We start from the raw sequence: 24,051 nt of genomic DNA, 5'->3' as shown, positions 1-24,051 counted from the left end.
AGAAACAAACCTGTTTAGAATGATTTGGGTTTTTTTTTCATTTGAACTAAACAGGATGTGGGCTACACAGCCTGGAACGTAAGGTGACGCTATTTCATCCTATCTTTTCTTAAAAAAATTTGAACCAATAGATTAATTTTGGACTGGAGCCAAAAACATGAGCGAGGGGGGGGGTAAGAAGACTGTCTCATGCCAGGCACCTTCAGAGCAGTTTATTGTCTGACTTTTTCTCAATGAGGACATTTCTGCTAATGGGCACATGACAGAAAGAGAGACACAAACCAACAGACCAGTCATTCATTTTAAAAGACAAACCAATAGATCAGTCATTCATTTTAAGACACAGACTAACAGACCAGACATTCATTTTAAGAGACGTGAGGGAAATAATGTTGCAGTCTGTTCTTGTAAACTTAATCCTATTCTGAATCTCTTCAGCTGTCTACTTCACTCATTTAAGAGGATTAGTAGAGTCATGGAACTACGTCAGTGTCACACCCTGGTCCTCTCTTTACCCCTCTAGTGAGTCGTTTGCTTAACATCTGTTACTTCTCTCAGCACCTTCAACCTTCACCTCTATCCAATGCCCCTTTGGACTATTGCTGGGTCATTAATTAATTCCACCCCCAAACTTCAGCACCTTCAGCTTTCAGGTCAGTAATTTGACCCATGATTAAAATGTCCTCCCCAATCCAAAGGCTTAGGATTTATGATTTACTTTGGGCTTTGTGCTTTGTGCTTGTCATCAGTAAGTATAAACTGCACTGGTAGTAAAATTCTGTCAAAAAATCATCATCAAGAATCATGATGAAGAACAGCCGGTGACTACTCACCTGCTGACCTCACACCACACACACACACACACACATACACACACACACACACACACACACACAAAGAGTCAATAATAGTCACACACAATCACATTCAGTCATATACAGGAGTGTGTACTGAAATTTCAAATGAACCCTCTTGATTTGTATGATTAATTTATATCACTGTATAAAACCGAACATGAATGACAAAGAGAAGAATATTGCATTGCCTTCTGCTGGGTGACTCTGTAACTCTTCAGTCAGACAGGTCCAGTTCACCATCAGTCCAGTTAGTCTGGAAAGTTTTCACTCCCTGGTTCACAGGAACTGGCTCAGAACTTACAACACATGTACAACATCGTGTATAAATTCATTTATCAGCACACTTGCTAACTTAATATATGTTAAGGAGAAATGGGCGTTACCGAAGACACGGACCTTAATAGTGGAAGACACGTGACCGCGACAGTGCCCGAAAGCCTAATAGAGGTAACAATGGTGCATGCATTCTCAGAGACGGCGAGTGAGCTAAGTTAGCGAATTGTCAGGATGAAGACTTCGTTTTACTCAGAGTCGAAGTCATTTTAGATAGGCTTGGAGATATTGTCCTTGTCATCTAAAAAAACCAAAGATTTGACATTCAGGGGCTCTAAATTCAGCTGGTCACTTGTTATACAGAGTCAATTTGTCAACTGTCATGTTGTCAGAGGAGTGACTGTTGACATTCTTTATTTCCCTGATAATGCTGCCCATACCATAGTGATGGGCCGAAAATCACAGTGCTACAGCTGATCAGGCCTCCATTCTTTTCAATTCCATGACACCTGTATATGTGTTCTATGAATTTACTGTGAAAGTATATTGCATGGAGTTTGCATGTTCTCCCCATGTCTGCGTGGGTTTCCTCCGGGAGCTCCGGTGTCTTCCCACAGTCCAAAGACATGCAAGTTAGGCGAATTGGAGACACTAAATTGCCCCCAGGTATGAATGTGTGTGTGTGAGCGTGTTTGTGTGTGTGTGTGTGTGTGTGTGTGTCTGCCCTGTGATGGACTGCCGACCTGTCCAGGGTGTTTTCCTGCCTTTTGCCCTATGAGTGCTGGGAAAGACTCCAGCACACCCCACTGAGGATAAGCTGCTTACATAATGAGTGAGTGAGGCAGAGAGTATACCGCATGTGAGGTGACCTGTTGCACAGTTAATTTATTTCTTCCTTAATTAAATCCTTGTAAAACTTTTTTTTTTTTAATATGGTATTTTATTGTCAGGTCTTGTTGGCTTGCTTACTGACTAAAAAGAAAAAAACAAAACAAAAGTGAGAAAAAGACTCCTTTCTGATGAGCCATCCCTGACTGATCCTACTGCTGCCACTGTGCCCCCTCATGGACTTTGATGGTCTTTGAACCCAGAACTGGCCTGTGTGACACTCTGTTTCACTGAACGCAAACACAAAGAAAGGGATTCATGTCACTGGAAGTCAAACATCAACCTGCTTGCCTGCATTTGAAATGACTCTTAATATTGACAGAATATAATGACAGGAACTTACACTTTTTTTTACTTTGTTATTTTTTGTCGTGAAGGGAAACATTAACATGTGTTAAAATAGACTTTAGTTCTTCTTCTGTGACTTAACACACATACCCACCTCTCTGAGCTCCATCATATCCTGCAGCAGGTAGAGTACATGTGCTGATGGCATGCCTTCTTTTACAGCTTTTTCAATGGACATTACATATAAGTCCATCTGAGGCTATTTGTGGACAGAAGACAGATATCAGAGAGAGAGAGAGAGAGAGAGAAACTGGTCAGTGCTGATTTATACTGGACTGAATGAGATGCCAAATATACCTAATTTGCGCCTCTCACTCATCAGTCACAGCGATAACCTAAAAGTGATTTACCTGCATTTTGCCATCGTTAGGCTCCTGGCCGACCGTGGTCAGGAGCGTGGAGAGGCACTGCAGGCTCAGTTCACTGAACCTCTCCACAAGCCTCTCCACACATTCCAAAATAGTCAGCTTGGCAACCATCTTCACTTTGAAGAGCTCACCAAGGAATCTCACATTCCCAATGGAGCTGCGACAAGCTTTCTCTTTAGCTTCTGCCAGCCCCTGTTTTGTCTGCTCCCCTGTAGCCTGCATGAGAGAGATCGAGAGAGAGAGAGAGAGAGAGAGAAGAGCAATATGTCAGAAAGCTTCACAAAATATTCCAAAAGTTCAAATACCTCAGTCTGCAAATACAGCATGCAGAATAGGTGATCGAGCAAAAAGACATGGAATTCAGCGCTGATGGGACGTTTCCTGACACATCTAGGCATTTTTAATGAGGACTAAGGTGTATGTTTTCTCACTGTGTGTGATGGCTACCGATGCTGATGACTCTAACTGCTTGTGTACCTTATCAGATAAGAAGGTGTGCATCTCAACCTTCTCAAACTCTGCCTTACAGCGCCGTAGCAGGAGTCTACGGAAGGTCACAGTGCTGTAGGGCCTATCTGACATGGGCACTTCCATCTGCAGTACGAAAAAGACAAAAAAATGAGATGGGGAATATGCAGGACAGAGTCCAAGCACAGTCTACAGGAATGTTTCCTCTCTACAAATGATAAGGAACAACGGCAATAAGACAAAATGGACCACTGCTATAACTCAAAAATGTCAATGGGGCAAGGAGACGTATTTAAGCCCCAATTTAGTAAAAACTACAAATGTACTTCTTATACAAGAACACTTTACTTTAGCCAAGCAGCGGCACATGCTGGCATAGAGCGCAGTGAACCCAGGTTCTTCCACAGCCCTGCTGAAGACCATGTCCACCACACTCTGCAGCCTCTCCTCGCTGTTGATGGGGAGGTGGGCCATTTGCTCCACCAGCTTGTCCAATTTCTCCGGCATCACTTTGTTTAGGATGCCGCGGATCTTGCGGAGGACTTCCTGAACGGCCATAAAGAAACAAACAAAATTCAGATTGGAACTTTGCCTGTTCAGCTGTAAGTCTGACACACTCTTACAGCTGTTAGTCACTGGTCACTGTGCATTAGCGATCTCACCTGTGTCTCCTGGATCTCTGGCTCCATATTGCCAGGCTGCCTCTTCCTGGCTGGCTTCCAGGCATTCTCTGCCTCTTTCAGCCGTATCTTTTCACCTGAAGATTTCTCGGCGATGATACTGAGCGGTTGTTTGTGCTGCAGAGTAAATTCGCTAGACTGAGAGAGCGAGAGAGGAGAAAAACATGACACTCAAGCTGCTGTCCAATCACAACGACCAAGTCAACAGGTGATGGAAAGGCCTGAGCTGGCACTGATCTCATTATCTTTAAAAGTTACCAGACTACAACAAGCTGAACTAATGCTATCAACTGCTCTACAACAATAAAATATCCTTGTCTAAATATAAAGTAGTTACAAGATGTACAGGGTCTACTTACACTTTGGCATTTATTAGCAATATGCGCCTGTGTGACAGGCAAAGACAAAGAGAGCAGGTCTGTCTTTTTGTCCATTTCTGAAGTTTTATATCTCACCTCAGCTAACTGTCTCCCTAATTTCTCCTTAGGTAGCTCAGCCAAGTTGTGACTCTCCTCAGGTCCCTTGGAATTGACCTGGGAGTCCCCTGCACCACTCAACAACTTTTCTGAAGCCTCATTCAACTCAGAAGAGTCACTGGCTGCAGTCTGTAGGAGTTTAGCAGATGGAGCTGGTGGGGCACAGTTTTCCTTGCTGGGAGAAGTGGTTTCCACAGCAGTTGGAGCGGGTTCAGGTTCCAGGGCCTGAACAGAGCAGTGGGTGTCCTCCTCTCTGGGCAAATTCCAATTATGCTGGACACACAAAAACGGAGGGATTCAAGTACAAGGCAAGGCAGCTGACATAAGCATCTCAATCTATATTCTTAAACCTAAATGTACTCCTAAATCCAGAACAAATACACTTTCTATACAAACTGTAGAACACATGCTACAATTGCAACTAACACCCCCATACACGCACTCACCAGTCTGAGTTCCATCACGTGACGTAGCATGATGCGTGTCTCCAATGGCACCTTCACGTCATTCGGAATTTTTGAAATGACGTGGAAACAGTAGTCCATCTGGGGCTGTCCATTGAGGTTCAACAGAGGTCACACAAGGTCATGGTTGGTTCTCCATTTTCATATCATCTCATATATTGAAAATGACTTAACCAGGCAATGCCATTATTACCAAATCCGTTTAGACAAAGATACCATAAGGAATAATGTTTCTGCAATCAGCACATTACACCAAGCAATTTACATCTTATGGTTAGAATGACTTTGACTTTAAGAGATTTAGGACAGATAATGTGTCAGAAAAGAACTCAAAGGAAAAATTCTTAAAGGTGCTTACCACAACTTCTGCACCATCTTTTCTGGATAATGAACGAAGAGAGATGCCAAATACCTAATATTTACCATCCCCCTCATGCCTCTGTACTAGTCATAACTCAAAGGTCACTTACCTTCATTTTTGGGGTGTCCAGGTCTTTGCCAACAGCCGTTAACAAAGTGGAGAGACACACTGCACTCTCTTTACTAAGGCTCCGCAGCAGCTTCACCACGCATCCAAGCACCACGCTCTCAGAAATCATGTTCATCTTAAACAGTTCGCTGATGAACCTGATGTTTCCGGTGGAGCGGCAGAGAGCTCTCTCTTTAGCTTTTGCGAGGTCCTTCTCAAGCTGCTCCTGCTCGTGCGCCTGAGTCAGGATGAGAGAGAGAAAGAGGAGCAGGGTGTCACAAACACTTACCATCATTCCAAATGGCTCAACACCATCCACAAAGTCTCAAAAAGTCATATCACTGAAGTCCCCCATTAAGTCTTGGACTTTTAACAAGGACTGAGCTCTACGTCTTAGCGTTCTTAAGGACGGGTACCGTTGTTGCCAAGTCCAGCTGCCTCTTCTTCTTTATCACGACCGGGTCGTGGACCTCGTCCCTTTCGAACTCCACCTTGCATCGTCTCAGGAGGAGTCCGTGGAAAGTCACCGACCTCCCGGGCTGGTAGGCCACAGGTACTTCAAGCTGCAATACACAAAGACAGAATGAGAGACAGGAATATGCAGGACGGAGAACAAGTGTATGGTGGAGACAAATATGTTTGCTTTTTGCTTCAGAGAGTCTTGTTCCAGACGTGCTGGCGAAGGCACGGATCTGAACGACTCGGCCTGAATGCCGTTGGGTTCATGGTCCCACCTGGGCGACAGCCAGTTATGCTGAACACAGAGATACACAGAGAGGTGAATGCTTAGGAAAAACACATCAATTACACATACATGTACACTCCTGAACCCATATGTAACCACAAAACTGCTAAACACTTTCAACTCTGAAACTCTTCATACACATTCAAAACAAATGGCAGAAGAAGGTTATGTCACTTTGAGTCAGTTTTGTCACATGAATCAGAATGATTCAATATTTGTATCCAATTTTCAAACAAAGCAGTTATATGCAATTGTAGACTCCTATAGAGATTGTAGTACGCCTGTTTGTGTGATTGTGTATACATATTTATACATGCAGGACTTGGAGCAAGTTCACATTACAAGTCTATCTCCTATTACAAAACATACCTTAGCCAGGGAGTGACACATTTTTGCAAATACATTACATATGGCTGTCTCCTCCATGGCCTTCTCATGGATGACAGCCACCAGCATTTGCAGCTTCTCCTCAGTGTTCACCGAAAGGGCCATCAGACGAACCATTAACTCTTCAAATTTGCTGGCCGTCACTTTGTCCAGGATAATGTTCACCTTATGGAGAAGCTTCTGCAAAGTCCCAAAAAATTCAACTTATAACCTCATCTACAAGTCTTACACACTGTTGTTTGCCGCTGGTCACTGCACATGGGCGACCTCACCTGTGTTTTTTGGTGCACTCCATAGCCTGTGACACATTCCTTCAGGACTGTCTTTTTCCCTTCCATTTTTTCAGTCACACATTCACCGGGAATGTCCGTGGGCACCTGCTGTGTGCCAAAGTTGGTGAACTGAGAGAATGAGAGGAGAGAAAAACACTCAGGCTCTTGTCCAGCTGTGCAGTAAACTGTGATAAGCTGGGTCAATTCAACTGTATTAGAATGACTACATTTACTTGTGCAATTTTAACAAACAGATTATATATGAATATAAACATGTTAAACCTGGTTTGGGGTGTGTGTGTGCATGTGAGTCAGTTTGCATATCTCCATGGTGTCATAACTAATTTCAGGTCTCTGGCCGTCGGCTGCTGGTTTGAAAAGGTCGGCGAAAGTGCGCATGTCTTTCAGCCCCTTTGAATTGATTCTGGCTGCAGTAACGGCCACTGGGGACGCTAGCACCTTGGCGAGATCAATAGAAAACTTCAGCCTTTTGTACTGATTCTTAGCAAGTCTAAAATACTTTTGCTTCTGCTTTGTAAGTCACCAAGAACTGTCGACCTCACCTGTGTTTTTTTCATGTTCTCATCATGGGAAACGTCGCTAATAATTCCTGAGCTCATTATAAGCTGCGATTTTGGCATCTAGGATAGGACAATATAGATAGATAGATAGATAGATAGATAGATAGATAGATAGATAGATAGATAGATTTCACAGCGTGTTGAGTAAAAACCGTCAAACACACCTTACCTATTTCTCAGTAAATGAATGGCACCGTGTCCGTCGATTGAAGTCGCTCTGCTTCTATGAAACGTTTTGCTTCGATCTTGAAAGCTATGCACTTTTCATCGCCTACAGCTTTATTACGAACTCTAGAATAGAATGTTAACGTCACGTCACAATCACCTTTAATTCCATATAGTTTTAGTATGTTTTTTAGCGGAAGAATAACCACTTGATGAATAAACAAACAAATAAGAACGATTTCTTTATTGATTTTTTTTTTCATCAAAATCAATTCATTTCCCTGCTTTTTTAATCGCTTGGCTACAGTCTTCCATAAATTCAAGTTGCATTGCACATTAATAACAAATATATAACAACTTCTTTAACACTTTTGTTTTTAAGCTGTCAGGTAAACATGCACGCGCACACCATCACAGCGTCTTCCACACGAACATTTTAAAAACACATGTAGCACAGTGAGACATTATGTAATCCGTTCTTTCTTTAAATTCAGCAGACGAGTTTGGAGTCGACAGCCCATATAAATATTCCGTACAATTCTTTGTTGTTTATTACCAGCAAGTTCATTGGCGCCCAGTAGGTGGCAGTGGCGCACTAGTCAGTGCCCCACGTGTTGCTTGTCACGGGGTATCGAGCGAATTCATTACTATGCTAAAATTCTCCGTGTTAGCTCTATGCTAAGCACTTGTGCAGCCATTCACCAAGTTTATAAAATATATCTGTGTGTATTTTCAGGTGAGCTGGTGATGTCTGAGTGAACTAATTTACCGTGATGGCGTGGTAGTCCTTGTTTGTGTTTACCGTGTTAAACGTTAAATGTTTTCTAGACGGTACCGTATTGATTAGTACAGTAATTCTCGGGCTGGCGGCTAGCGCAAATGTGAAATGAATGAAAATGGCTCGTGTGAGTGTACATTTCATTGTGGTGAATGAGAACGTGAGTGAATATGTGTGTTTTTCTTTCACCTGTTGGATAATAACTGTGCAAAAGACCTGTTATTTTGCTTGATGAATGGTGTCTGTTTAAAGCTAATTAGAAACAAAACATGTATTGAATGTTAACAGAAGTAGCGAATTCTTTACTATGATGAGATTCTCCGTGTTAGCTCTATGCTAAGCACTTGTGCAGCCATTCACCAAGTTTATAAAATATATCTGCGTGTATTTTCAGGCCTTTATTAAATCATTAAATATGTGGCACCAACACAACCGTTGGCCTTGTGTTTGAGTCCGCTACACACACACACATACGCAAAAATAGAAAATGCCTACAACCTCAATAGTTTTCTTTCAGTAATTACGATAAAGACACGTGTTTTTTTTGGGAGGAGTCGATGAAACCCAAAATAAAAATGGACAAAGGGAATGTGTGACATTCACCAGCATTAAGCTACATTCGACATGGACTGCTTTGATCGTGCTAATAAGAAAACTTCCGATTCCATTACAATAACCTTCCTACTCCAATACACAAGCTCAGCTAATTAAACAGAACAACGTATGTCGTGTTTTGTCATCGTCATTTAATTCAAAGCAAATGTTTCAGATATCTGATGACTTCCCTTGTGACTTCATTACCACATAAACATGTAGCTACATTTACACCGCGGGACATAACGACCATTTCCGATTATTTATTTATTTATTCATTCATTTATTTATTTACATGTGTCCGATTTTCGTTCCTGCCTGTCTACTTCTTTTGAAATGTCCAATATCGTGTTCACATTAACACTAGAAACGCCGAGCGCCGGTCATTTGAACGCTGTGACGTCTCACTGGAAGCGCCGTGCTGGTTTGACCTACTAGGCAGGACGCAAAAGCAGTTGTAATTAAAGAAAAGTTTAATGTCTTCCAGGCGGGTAGATACAGCACACAGGTACTAAGTAAAACATAAACACGGAACACGATAAGGAAGTTACAGATATACAGAGAGAGATAATGAACAGATGAGCCGGTTATTAGTAGACCGGTGTTACACCCAAGTCTGTGACCATCGAATTCTGTTACCCTAGTGAGCGCTGTTGCTACTGGGCAGCTTCAAATCGCTCGCACAGACAAGTTCGTTACGCAAACAGCGTAAGCTCATAGACTGTAAACAAACAAAAGTGAATGCAGTGCGGAGTTATTTGTTTACAAATGCTGGTTTATCACATCATGAAGTACGGAAGCCATGAGAAGCTGTGGATTTATATTTAATTTCTCGTGATAACGTGTTATTTTTCTTTGTTTCCTCGACTGGATGTCATTATCATGAAATGACGAAACTATAAACAATTCACCGTTTTCCCGAGAAATCGAGTAAATTATGTCATTATCACGGGAAAACAAATTTCGTTATTTCGTGACAATGACTTAAATAACTCGAGATCTCGAGTAAACACAGAAGAATAATGCGTTATCACGAGAAAACGGAGTCAAAATTTAAATGTGAACTGATGGCATCTTAGGGCTTCCATAATAAAGGCTTAGCTGCTTGTTAGATTAAATGCTGTTGATTTCATGCTGTTGATCGTGAAACCCAGCTGAGCCCCCTGCTGTTTTGTCATTCTTTATATTGTCTGCTTGTTGTGTTCTCATTTTCATTATCGCTGTGCTGTTTGTAATTTGCCCACTGGGTTGGCACCTATTGCAGTGGCGACTCCTGCCAAATCTCTCAGGGGGGGCAATGGTTGCGATGATGGCTAAGGTGACCCGTTCAACGGGTAAATTAACATTTAGCTAACTAGACATTGTCACATTGCATTGTGCAAATTAGTAAAGGCAAATATTTTAGTATTAATGAAACATAAATTGACTCTCACAATCATCAGATTCAGTTATCACATACATTTTATTTTAGATACAGCAAATCCAGAATTATGAGCAATGGCACTTGGGCTGATAATGTGGAATGAATAAAACTATTTAACTATTGGGAAGATACAATAAGTGCAGTCACATAACTCACTATTTAAATTACCTTAAAAAAAAACTGTCATCACTTTGGTCAACAGCCTGACCTTGGCACGAGGGGTCACATATTCTGACAGCTGTTGTCAGAATATGCGACCCCACTGTAACTTGGGAGTATATATATATATATATTTGTGTAAGCCTTCCCATCATATTTCGATATTTTGGCCACTTAATTTTTTAGAACTCTTGCAAAGCTGGTGGAGGACAAGCCCAATACCTGGGACTGATATTTGGAGGCCGTCATGTTTGGGCTGCGCACAAAGAAACAGCTCACAACACAGTTCTCACCATATTATCTGACGTTTGGGAGAGAAGCACGGTACCCATCTGAAGTCCCAGAAAATTATCAGGTGAAATTGAAAAATTACATATTTTATGTCTCCTAATTTTGTGTAAATCATATGGCACATCGTTTTAAAAAATGATATCACATAGTTATGCTATGTACAATAAAATCATTACTAACATGTTTCCATAGGCTGATGGTTCTTTGAGGATGACTATGCCAAAGTAAAGGTGGCCATTGACATTGAACGGCATGAAAAAATTATGAACATTGTTGAGAGCAATGTCGAAAAAGTGCATGGCAGAACCAGGAGAAAGCTCTCTAAAAAGGGACACCAAAGCCTACAGGTGGGGGACATGGTGTGGAGAAGGAACGTCCGCACCGAACAGCGCAAAGGGGAAAAACTGGACCCAGATTATTTTGGTCCCTTTGTGGTAGCAAAAATAGAGGGGAAAAGTGTTGATCTTGTGGATAAAGACGGTCGGTCCATATGCAAGGTCAACACTGACCACCTCAAAAATCACCATGAGGAGACCCCAAGGATACCTCACAAATTGAAGGGGCATCATCATTCCCCCCTCTCTCAGACACCTGATGTCACCTCCTCTCGCCCTCCAGCTGCGGAACCCTCTCCACCTCCGGCTGCAGACCCCTCTCCACCTCTGGCTGTGGAACCCTCTCCACCTCTGGCTGCAGACCCCTGTCCACCTTCAGCTAGAGAATCATCTGATGTGACCTCCTTTCATGAAAAGTGTATGTAACTTGGATGAGCTATCTCTCAAATGCATTTCTGTTTAAATAAAGGTAACCATTTCCATGTGAAGTTCTTGTACTTCACTTAAGTGTAAGATTTCAACATATTTTCACATTCACATACACATTCATATTTCACATTAGATTTCATAAGCTTAAATAGTAACTGACACTGTGATAGACCTCATTAAATTTGTTTTAATTCTTGTTTTATGTCACACAAAGGCATGAAAGACGTCTGGGGAGGCAAAAAAATTCACATGTCCTCCTATCAAAAATGGGTCCCTATCAACTGTTTTATTGGGACATTGCCAGGACAGCTCCCAATCAAGAGCTCGAGAGTGAGGCGAGCTGTATTACTGAATGGAGTGGAACATTTGTCTACTTGAGTTGTATCTAAATTTTCTCCAGCGAAATGCTAGATATGCTTAAGTAAATTACATTTGTATACTCAATATTTACCTGTCCCTCAGGTGATCAAAGCATACATGGCCCACACAGTCAGAACAAATAACCAGATACGTGGTTATTGGGTGGCACTTCACATCGACTCATTTGAAATGACGCGTATGTGGGAGGGAAGGGGCTCAAGATTGAAGGTAGACATAGGAGAGGCGTTTATTTTATTGTAATGTTTTTTAAGTGGATTATACTTTCATGATTCTATTTAAGTGATTTTGTAAATGCTCATGATCTTTTTTTAGTGTGATTCAACAAAGTTCAGCGTCATTTTGGGTGCAAGTACCTTGTCCTGTGGAGCGCTGACCTTTGTTGAGAGCTACAATTTTTCCAGTAGCAGTGTAAGCATATGTGACTTATACCCAATTCTACAGGCAATCTTTCCCTCTGAGAGAAGGAGCCTTGTGGTGGATCCCATGGGAAATGATTCCCTCAAAGTCAAACAGTGTTTGGAGTCCACAAGGTAACTGTTGAAACCCTGATACAAAAAGTGCCCCTTTTTCAAAACCAAACCAAAATATTTGAAAATACGTCATTGTCCTATTTTACTTTTTGTATACCTGTCAGGGCCTTCATCAGAAAACGAGGCTGCCAGGTATCCAGGTGGACAGCCAGCACAGACCCACACAGTCTGCAAAGGGATGCCACCTCATGTGGAGTGTTTGTCCTGAAAGTAAGTTTATGTTTTTGTCTGTCATACTATGTCTACTTTTACCAAACCTGTAAAGTATTTAAAAAAATGTTTACATTTTTTGTCTCTCTTACATCAACAGTTTGGTGGTTTATATGTTACAGCTGCACTATGCACTGACCAATGAGTTTTTTAAACTTATGTCATATTAGTATGCAGAGAAAATACTTGCAGAGGAACCTCTGACCTTCTCAAATGAAATCATATAATAATCATATAATACATTTCTTAAATGATTAATGTTATGTTCATGTAAGAACTACTCTTAGTCACTGATACTGAAGGTACTATTTTGTGTTCTGTGATGCTATTAATATGTAGTGTTGAGGCTGCACATTGATATGTTAACTGATATATAGAAAGTAGTCCTTGTTAATGACTGATTGAAGGAGACAGATACAGTAAAGTCAAGGTCAACTTTATTTCTGTGTCCTGCGTTAAAGTTGTGTATGTGTGAAAACACAACAGTTAATACATTGATACAATTTATTGATAAGTCAAATTGTCTTCAACCACTGTCAACTACTTGGGTAAAAAATCTCTTTTTAAAATAAGGCATTCCATCGCTGTATGTATGTACATATACATACATACATATATACACACTCACACACACATATATGTATATATTTATATATCATAGCTATATGTTGTGCTGTATCTCAGATATTCACCCTGAAAATGTTGCTTTTTTGCTATGACATTTGTTGTTACAGATCCAGTGTGACATGTGTGACCGGTGGTTCCACATGCAGTGTGTTGGAAGGCCTGACCCCATGAAGTCGTACAGCTGTGCGGTGTGCCGATCTTGATCTCCCCCTCCCCTCCCTTTCTGATGTTTAATATTAAAGTTATTGGTTAAGTTATAGTAATATTAAGTTATTGTTAAATTGTTAAGTTAAAGTGTGAAGTTAAGTTAAAGTTAAATGAAAATGTTAAAGTTGTACAGATTTTTTGCATTATCATTTTTTATGTCACTATATAATTTGTATCACAAAGCTTTTGTAACAAAACATTAAAACACCTCATTGTAAATTAATGCATTGTTTTTACTAATATCATAACATGTCTGTTGCACTATGCAGTGGTACTAAATGGTGCATTTATATTATTTGTGGAAATCATCTGATGTGATCATCTTATATTTGTGGAAAAATTGTTTTAGTTATACATGAGAAGGGCAGAGTCACCTGAAATGGTTTGGGTGGTGTGTCAGGCATTTTCTCCTAAGTTACAGTTGGGTCACATATTCTGACGACAGCTATCAGAATATGTGACCCCTCATGCCAAGGTCAGGCTGTTGACCAGAGTGATGAGAGGTTTTTAGTCAGTCCTGGGGAGGTAAAAGAAGTCACCTGAAATGGTTTGGGTGGTGCGTCAGACATTTTCTCCCAAGTTACAGTGGGGGCACATACTCTGATGGCCTAAAGTTGTCAGCGTGAGGTCAGATTAGTAAGTTGTTGGTTCCGTAAGAAATGGAACAATAGGCTAGACCCCTTCTAGGCCAGCTAGGTGTGCAATAGGTGCCAACCCAGTGGGCAAATTACAAACAATACAGCAATAATGAAAATGAGACACAACAAGTAGACAATATAAAGAATGACAAAACAGCAGGGGGCTCAGCTGGGGTTGACGATAAACAGCATTTAATCTGACAAGCAGCTAAGCCTTTATTCTGGAAGCCCTAAGATGCCATCACTTCACATTCAAATTTTGACTTTGTTTTCTCGTGATAGAGTAAAAACAGAAGAATAACACGCTATCTATACAATCTACCTAAGAACATAAAACAACACCACCATTAATAATAATAATAACAACAACATATATATTAGTAATATAATCCATATGAAATCATGTCTGGGGACACAATGGACCAATGGGGAAGGGTTTAAGAGGAGAAGCAAGACATTGCTCCACCAATCCAAAGTAAGACTTCTGACCAATTGCAGGATACCCGGTGGCCCAAGGTGTGAAGTGCAAATGTTCCCTTGCAAGCACCCCCAAGGGATTATTCACCATGGCAACTATGGGCTCTAGGCAGACCCCCAAACCTGGCACATATTTAGGAGTATTCTATGCTGCGGAGTATCCGGGAATATACAGGAGTATTCCAGTGCGGATACACCTCTTTTCACGCAGTGGAAGTGCACACACTGTTTATTTGGACATGATCACTACTTACTGAAACAATTATATTACATCAGAGCAAGCATTTTGATTACACGATCAGCTTGTCCTCCGTCTTGACTGAAGAGAGACCTGGGAACGGGGCGTGGCTTCTGGCCCCTCTTGAGTAATCTGATTGGTGTATTCAAAAATCCTTGCTGTAATGTCCCACGAAGGCAAGCAACCAAAACCCACTAATTTCGTTCTACAGTTAAAACGCAGAATTACAGTTGCAGCCTACAGTTAGCCTTAGTTCACAGGAAAAAAAAGTTTGCTCTGGTAAGGTACTTGGAAGATAATTATCGGGCTGTTGTTCCCATTTCTTGTATAAAAAATTTCGATTTCGACAAAACTACCAAGTACTGGGGGTTTGGACGACGAAGCCTATTACCGAGGCCAGATGTTGCTACTGGTAAGCTGCTCATTGCATTAAGTGTATAACATATCTTACTTTAGCTTCCTCGACGCTGCCTGATTGTGTAAAAAAGTCAGACTAGGGAAAATTCGGAATTGCAAGAAATATAGTCGGAATTCTCAAAAATAAGGTCGGGATTCTGAGATCTGAGAAATAATGTCGGAATTGCGAAAAATAGGGTCGCAATAAAGCAAAACAAAAATTGTAATGTGGGGAGAACGGGCTTCCGTAGTTCAACGGTTGAGACTTTGCGTCTGTTTGTTAAACTAAGATCAGGCGATGAGTCCGATGACAATTGTTAACTTCAGGTAAAAAGCTAAATTTTCTACGTTAGTTTTTCTAAGTGAAGACGTTTGAAATCCAGATCCTTTAAAGTAATTCTTTTAGAAAAGCTGCTCACGAAAAGTTCTCTCATTGATCAGCCAGTAAATAGTTAGTATGGGAGGTAATCCGTGCCAAAATGAAAATGAAAACGGTAAAATGAAAGTTCAAACCCCGGTTTGACATTTCTTTTTCAAAACCTGTGCGCACATATCCTGCGATTTAATTTTCGACATGAACGCGCTGTATCTGCCAAAATGAAAATGCAAAGGCAAAGCAGCATTGCGTTTTCGTTTCCCACTTTGCCTTTTCATTTTCGAGTTCGCCTATATGCAAATATATGTTAAGGAGAAATGGGCGTTACCGAAGACACGGACAATATCTCCAAGCCTATCTAAAATGACTTCGACTCTGAGTAAAACGAAGTCTTCATCCTGACAATTCGCTAACTTAGCTCACTCGCCGTCTCTGAGAATGCATGCGCCATTGTTACCTCTATTAGGCTTTCGGGCACTTTCGCGGTCACGTGTCTTCGGTAACGCCCATTTCTCCTTAACATATATTTGCATATAGGCGAACTCGAAAATGAAAAGGCAAAGTGGGAAACGAAAACGCAATGCTGCTTTGCCTTTGCATTTTCATTTTGGCAGATACAGCGCGTCCATGTCGAAAATTAAATCGCAAACTGGGATTTTGCCACAGGATTATCAACTTTGTCTTTTCGTTTCCATTTTGTCCGATTTGTACCGCCAAATCTGTTCAAAGGAAAAGACTAACAAATAAAATGAAATTACAAAAAGATATTTTAATTTTATTTTTATTTTTGTCAGAAAAGACTCGTGTTTGTCTTGAAAATGAAAATAAAAATCGAGTTATCTAATTTCATTTTTCATTTTGGCAGGATATGTGCGCACAGGTATTGAAAAAGAAATGTCAAACCGGGGGTTTGAACTTTCATTTTACGGTTTTCATTTTAATTTTGGCATGGATGACCTCCCATAAGTTAGCAAGTGTGCTGATAAATTAATTTATACATGACGTAACATTTAGCCTGGCATTTAATGTCTTGGTTCAAACTAATCTTATCTTAGAGGAGTACTTTGTCTTAACCTCATTTTCCTCTACCTCTGTTCTGTTGTATCATGTATCTGTCTTATTCTGATAGGAAATGTGTGTAAATAAAGAGCAGTGAGCGTGTGAATGAGAGTGTGTATACTCTTGATTAATTTGATGATTATCTTAATGAGGGTGTATGCATTTACTCACATGGTTCTTTGCAATTCCAATAATTATAATAATCAGGATGCGTGTAATTAGTCAGGAGACAAGTGACAAGATGGCCACTGATGAAACGGAGATGTCATCCACATCTGTGGGGCAGTCGTGTGGAGTTCTTCCTGAATCACATGACACAGGTAGGAAACACTCACCTGTTTCACTGAGTGTCCTCCTTCTGTATTCTGGTCCTCTCTGTGCTTGTGTAGGTTGGAAGGTTGGCGTGTGTGTGTACAGTTTGTGTGTTTGTGTTGTAGAGCTGCTGAAGACAGGCGTGATGAAAGAGGAGATCTCACAGTCAAACGGTTACACCCGAGGAAGAGACTCGTCCAACAGACCTAGCATCAAATACACTGAGGAGGAGAAACCCATAGACAAAGACTGTCTGTGTAGGGCAAGATCTCTGGGACTGATCCTGTAGTCTCTCTCTCTCTCTCTCTCTCTCTCTTTCTTTCTTTCTCTCTCTCTCTTTCTCTTTCTGCATGTAAAGGGTGCAGTGGTTAAAAGCAGAAGTCAAACACTCCCCAGTTTCTACAACATCATAATGTTTTTGACTGATGCATGTTTGGTAGATATTTGGTTTTTAAGCACTCTCAGGAAAATTCAAAATGTTTTTCATCATCAGCTGCTGAAAATGAAAAGTAAAAACGGGCACGATAGAGTTAAATGTCAGTGTGAATGCTGAACTGTGTCTCTATACTGATGGTCCCATACCCAGAGAGTATTGGGTCTTATCAGACTGTGAGGACTGCCCTTTTAGGACGAGTAAAGTCTGGTGTTGTTATTTAGAGTGTATTTTAGTCTGACTGAAATCTAATGTAGTTATTTAGAGTGCATTTTAGTCTGACTGAAGTCTATTGTTGATATTTAGAGTGTATTTTAGTCTGACTGAAGTCTATTGTTGTTATTTATATTTTTTTCCTTATTTCCCCAGACTGTGAGGATTGCCGGTCTTTCTTCTTTGGTAAATGTGAGGTGCATGGCCCCCCCACGTTCATCCCCGACACCCCCGTGCCCATAGGGGTCACAGAAAGAGCCAGACGCACCCTTCCCTCAGGACTAGAGGTCAGGAGGTCAAACATCCCAAATGCAGAGCTGGGCGTGTTTAACCAGGGTGACACTATACCCAGAGGGACACACTTTGGCCCCTATGAAGACCAGATGTCTGACAGAGAAGACACCAAGGACAGTGGATACTCCTGGGTGGTGAGTGAACCTATTAATTAATGATATAAGAAGGTTTTCAGTTGGCATTTACTGGGGCTCTGTGCAGTGAAGCCAAATTCCTATTTCATTGCATTTACCGATATTCTGTGTCATCAGCCGCTGGTAGGAGCTTCAACAAATTATTTTACGCTCATCTCAATTCAGAGAACTTCACGCTCTATCAGACCTCTGACATAAACCTGGAATTGGTCATAAAATGTGCAGTGAAAGACTGTATACTTAACAAATCAACATTTATGAAGGAAAAACCTCTTTTCCTTAGCTCTTCAAACGTCAGCAGTGTGAAGATCGTGTTGATGTGAAGAGAGAGAATTTTTCCAACTGGATGAGGTGAGATACTGAGCACAGAGATCACTCCTGTTCCTTATTTTTCACATATTTATGTTAAATGTACAGGCGGTGTACATTCATACGTTCACTGGTAAAACTTAACTGTGTTTTGTATCAGAGGTAACTATATCTCTGAGGAAACCTTGCTGTCCAGTATTTTGGTGTTCAGACATTCTCAGGAATCAAACTTACAACCTTCCAGATATTGGTCTGTTTTCTCTTTACCGCTGACTGAATGACACCCCCTCACATTCACTGTTCTCACAGACCAGATGAGACCAGAATTTATACAAACACCAATCAGCATGGAGATCCTCTGATCACATGGGTTTTCATACTTGATGCATGTATTTTAAGAGCAAGCTGTGCACCCATACATGAATCTCTAATTATTTTCTTTTCAATGAGATTTTATATAACAGAACACACGCATATACAAACACACACACTCACACAATGCTTTGTAGGGTGAGGAATACTGCCTGTATCCTCAGAAACATGTCACATCCACTACCACTTTATGGCACCTGCCAGCTCACAGGCGTCTCCATGGGAACGTAACAGGGGTGGAGACCTGTGCTGTTTCCTGGATTCACTCATCACTGCGTAGGTGCCTCATCAATGCTGAACAGAGCGCTGAGTGAGATGGTGGGGAGTGTACACTTGTCTGTTTGACCCTCACAGGACACAAACCCACCCAATCTCGTGACAACACCCCAACCAGCTAGTGTTACTGCTGGGATTCCTCCTCTATTAGAGCATTCCAATTGTGTTAGTCTGTTCCAACTCTGTTCATCTTTCCTGGCACTTGTTCATTGTAAAATTTGGTTCAATGGTTTTGTTCAATGAGAGGCAGTGAGCGTCCCCTTAAATCAGAGTCACAAAAACACGAAAACTCCATTTAGAGACGTGACTTTTTAAATTGATCCTTAACTTATCCATGACTTCACTTATCCATCCATTCCTCTTCTCATTTTCTGCCTTAACTTAGTATTCTCTTGTGCAATGTAAACCTCTTTATCTGCCTCATGTCTCACTCTTGACCTTTTCCCTCATCACACTCTCTCTCTTTCTCTCTAAGGTATGTGAACTGTGCCCGTAATGATGAAGAGCAGAATCTGGTGGCTCTTCAGTACAAAGGGGGGGTTCTGTTCCGCAGCTGTAGACCCATCGCTGCTGGAGAGGAGCTGCTGGTCTGGTGTGGAGAAGAATATACCAAGGACCAGGACGACCCAGCGGACTGCCACTGGGACAAGCCATTTTCCCCTGAGAAAGGTAACAGATGATTTTTTTCCCCCCCTATTTTCCCACTCAATTCCCTGCATTTGTTTTTTTTTGTTTGTTTTGTTTTTTTTTGTTTTTTTTTTTTAAGAGAATGGTTTAGTTGTACTTTAAATTGATGCTGAGGTTAATGTCAGTTTGGTCTTTTAATGTTGTTTATAGATTTTTGTCCAGGCTGTGATGTGACTTTCTGGTCCTGTTGTGGACATGTCCCTCTCTTTGTTTAGGCCACATTTCCTCGCAAAACCTCATTAAGACATGGCATCCTGAAGAGTCCCTGAGTTTACTAAAGACCAGAGAGATTAAATCAGAAGACATGCCACTGAGCCCAGAACAGTTATCCTCTGATATTACATTCATTTCAGCACAATCCACTGTCCAGACGAAAAGAAGGCGCTCTTCGTTTGGGAAGAGCTCCCCTGTCAGAAGAGCCCTAACACCTAAACAGAGAGTGACAGGGAAGAACACAACACACTCTTCACGCAGGAAGAGCCTCAGAAGCCAGCTGTGTATCAGAAGACACCAGCGCATTGACACAGGGGAGAAGTCATACCACTGCTCCCAGTGTGGGAAGAGTTTCAATCGGTCACCAGATCTTAGAATACACCAGCGCATTCACACGGGGGAGAGGCCATACCACTGCTCCCAGTGTGGGAAGAGCTTCAAACAGTTGTCAGTTCTTCAAAGACACCAACGGATTCACACAGGGGAGAGGCCATACCACTGCTCCCAGTGTGGGAAGAGCTTCAAACAGTTGTCAGTTCTTCAAAGACACCAGCGCATTCACACGGGGGAGAAGTCATACCACTGCTCCCAGTGTGGGAAGAGCTTCAGTCAGTCATCAAATCTCCAATCACACAAGCACATTCACACAGGGGAAAAGCCATACCACTGCTCCCAGTGTGGGAAGAGCTTTAGTAATTCATCAGGTCTTGTAAGACACCAGCGCATTCACACAGGGGAAAAGCCATACCACTGCTCCCAGTGTGGGAAGAGCTTTAGTAATTCATCAGGTCTTGTAAGACACCAGCGCATTCACACAGGGGAAAAGCCATACCACTGCTCCCAGTGTGGGAAGAGCTTTAGTAATTCATCAGGTCTTGTAAGACACCAGCGCAGTCACACAGGGGAGAGGCCATACCACTGCTCCCAGTGTGGGAAGAGCTTCAGTCGGTCATCATTTCTTCAATCACACCAGCGCATTCACACAGGGGAAAAGCCATACCACTGCTCCCAGTGTGGGAAGAGCTTCAGTCGGTCATCATTTCTTCAATCACACCAGCGCATTCACACAGGGGAAAAGCCATACCACTGCTCCCAGTGTGGGAAGAGCTTCAGTCGGTCATCAATTCTTCAATCACACCAGCGCATTCACACAGGGGAAAAGCCATACCACTGCTCCCAGTGTGGGAAGAGCTTCAGTCAGTCATCAATTCTTCAATCACACCAGCGCATTCACACAGGGGAAAAGCCATACCACTGCTCCCAGTGTGGGAAGAGCTTCAGTGATTCATCAGCTCTTAGAAGACACCAGCGCATTCACACAGGGGAAAAGCCATACCACTGCTCCCAGTGTGGGAAGAGCTTCAGTAATTCATCAGGTCTTGTAAGACACCAGCGCAGTCACACAGGGGAGAGGCCATACCACTGCTCCCAGTGTGGGAAGAGCTTCAAACAGTTGTCAGTTCTTCAAAGACACCAGCGCATTCACACAGGGGAGAGGCCATACCACTGCTCCCAGTGTGGGAAGAGCTTCAAACAGTTGTCAGTTCTTCAAAGACACCAGCGCATTCACACAGGGGAGAGGCCATACCACTGCTCCCAGTGTGGGAAGAGCTTCAAACAGTTGTCAGCTCTTCAAAGACACCAGCGCATTCACACAGGGGAGAGGCCATACCACTGCTCCCAGTGTGGGAAGAGCTTCAACCAGTTATCAAATCTTCAATCACACCAGCGCATTCACACGGGGGAGAGGCCATACCACTGCTCCCAGTGTGGGAAGAGCTTCAAACAGTTGTCAGTTCTTAGAAGACACCAGCGCATTCACACGGGGGAGAGGCCATACCAGTGCTCCCAGTGTGGGAAGAGCTTCAGGAATTCATCAAATCTCCAATCCCACCAGTGCATTCACACGGGGGAGAGGCCGTACCACTGCTCCCAGTGTGGGAAGAGCTTCAGTGATTCATCAGGTCTTGTAAGACACCAGCGCAGTCACACAGGGGAAAAGCCATACCACTGCTCCCAGTGTGGGAAGAGCTTCAGTCGGTCATCAATTCTTCAATCACACCAGCGCATTCACACAGGGGAAAAGCCATACCACTGCTCCCAGTGTGGGAAGAGCTTCAGTCAGTCATCAATTCTTCAATCACACCAGCGCATTCACACAGGGGAAAAGCCATACCACTGCTCCCAGTGTGGGAAGAGCTTCAGTCAGTCATCAGTTCTTCAATCACACCAGCGCATTCACACAGGGGAAAAGCCATACCACTGCTCCCAGTGTGGGAAGAGCTTCAGTCAGTCATCAGTTCTTCAATCACACCAGCGCATTCACACAGGGGAAAAGCCATACCACTGCTCCCAGTGTGGGAAGAGCTTCAGTTATGCATTGAAGCTTAAAAAACACAAGTGCAGTCACACAGCGTGTTACCAGTCTGTTACCTGTTCAGTGTGATTTTGGACCAGTCTGTTACCTGTTCAGTGTGATTTTGGACCAGTCTGTTACCTGTTCAGTGTGATTTTGGACCAGTGTGTTACCTGTTCAGTGGGATTTTGGACCAGTGTGTTACCTCTTCAGTGGCATTTTGGACCAGTGTGTTACCTGTTCAGTGGCATTTTGGACCAGTATGTTTCCTGTTCAGTGGCATTTTGGACCAGTGTGTTACCTGTTCAGTGGCATTTTGGGCCAGTGTGTTACCTGTTCAGTGTGAAGAGATACGTACACATGTCATGTCATTGTTCCTCAGGTTACATTAGAATGACAGGATTCATTTTGTCACTGTTACTACTAAATACCAAGTTTATTGTTCATGAGTTAATAATAGTGCTTTGATTAAACCGTTAGTGATAGACTTAGGACAGTTAAAAAAATACTACCTAGAAATCAGTTGAGCACAAAAGCAAAAAGTAGAACTATTTTACATGATACATTTATGTCTGCTGATAATAAATGTAGATTTGAAGCAAGTGAGCGAATGTGAATAAGTGTCAGCTCTTGTTTTTATGACCAAATTTCAGTATTAAATCTTAGGTTCTGACCACTGTTCATTCTGCTCATCTGGGATTGAGATTCCATTCTTTGTTTCTCTGTACTGTGCTTCCTCTGGTACTCTTTGAGTGAAGAACTGACGGCCCTCTTCTGTTCACGCGTTCAGCACTGAAGGCTCACACTCCCAGGATGAGCCGTCTACCAATAGGATCTTTGGCTTTGGCCGTGGACTAAGCTCTCTGGCCCTGTGTGCCTGTCCGTTTACCAGCCCAGTCCCCTCTTTGTCCCTCCTCTCCCAACTATAACTTAACAGGACCCCTGTGGATATCCACCTAATAAACACAAACCTCTACCAACTCCACAGAGGGGGAAGATTTCTCTCATTCTTCACAGACTTCATTTACATTTCTTCTAGGTTTGTCTGCGTCCTCACTTTGTGTAATCGCTAACCCACACAGACTCTGCAGTGACTCTGCATCATATATGTATGTACATACACACACATGCATATACATAGGCATGCGAACACACATATATGAACTAATGAGCAAAAAAACAAGTCCATGAGACAAAAGTATCTGTCATCTGTGCCTAGACTAATGATCCAGCTCAGAACAGCCGCAACAGAAATGCAAAGCTGAAAGGAGAACAGGACGGCTACTGTGTTTCAAAAACGAACAGGGTTTAATAGAGAATCAGCCCGGGAAAAGCCAGTATCGCACGTGTTAATTTTTTTCCATTTTCCACACAAAAATTAAAACATGAACGGTTCAGTTGTCATCCACAGAGCCATTTCCAGCCTTCTAGAGACTGTACCAAGCTCTGGAGACCAACAGTGTGATGTGGTTGAATGGCAGGTTTGGGAGGACTTAAAGTATGATGTGCTTTGATGGCAGAATTCTGAATAATGTAACTTTGGTTAGATTAGTCCAGATGTCAGGAGAACCACTCTATTAATTTGCCCTGTTTTTTTCATCTCTTTTTGAGGATTTATAACTTTGATTTGTGACTTGTAACAGTCTTGGTGGAACCACAGACTTTGCGGAATGTATCAACATTCCAAAATTCCAACAGAGGCCTGTTGAGGAGGAGTGTTAGCACCATGGACAGTGGCTAACTGTCAGGAGGTGAGACCCTGGACAGCTCCCAGCTCTTAACGTTACTAAAGTTGCTACTGTGTTTATAAGCATGGAGGAGAATCAGCCATACAGCTAGACCAGATGAGGTTCTAAACAGCTG

At 42.2% G+C, this 24,051-nt stretch overlaps 2 protein-coding genes across 2 annotated transcripts in view; one reads left to right on the top strand and one right to left on the bottom strand.

The window, feature by feature from the left end:
• The window catches only part of LOC115823849 (uncharacterized), a 664,236-nt gene that overhangs the window by 222,670 nt on the left and 417,515 nt on the right, over window positions 1–24,051 (bottom strand).
• LOC115824128 (uncharacterized) overlaps window positions 1–24,051 on the top strand; it is a 247,675-nt gene that overhangs the window by 123,783 nt on the left and 99,841 nt on the right. The window contains 1 exon segment of the mRNA XM_030788234.1: window positions 20,127–22,232. Within this exon segment, the coding sequence (XP_030644094.1) occupies window positions 20,127–22,232 (2,106 nt within the window).

The sequence above is a fragment of the Chanos chanos genome, chromosome 11 (assembly GCF_902362185.1).
Source record: "Chanos chanos chromosome 11, fChaCha1.1, whole genome shotgun sequence".
Taxonomy (NCBI): Eukaryota; Metazoa; Chordata; class Actinopteri; order Gonorynchiformes; family Chanidae; genus Chanos; species Chanos chanos.
This window is presented reverse-complemented; position numbering and strand designations above follow the sequence as displayed.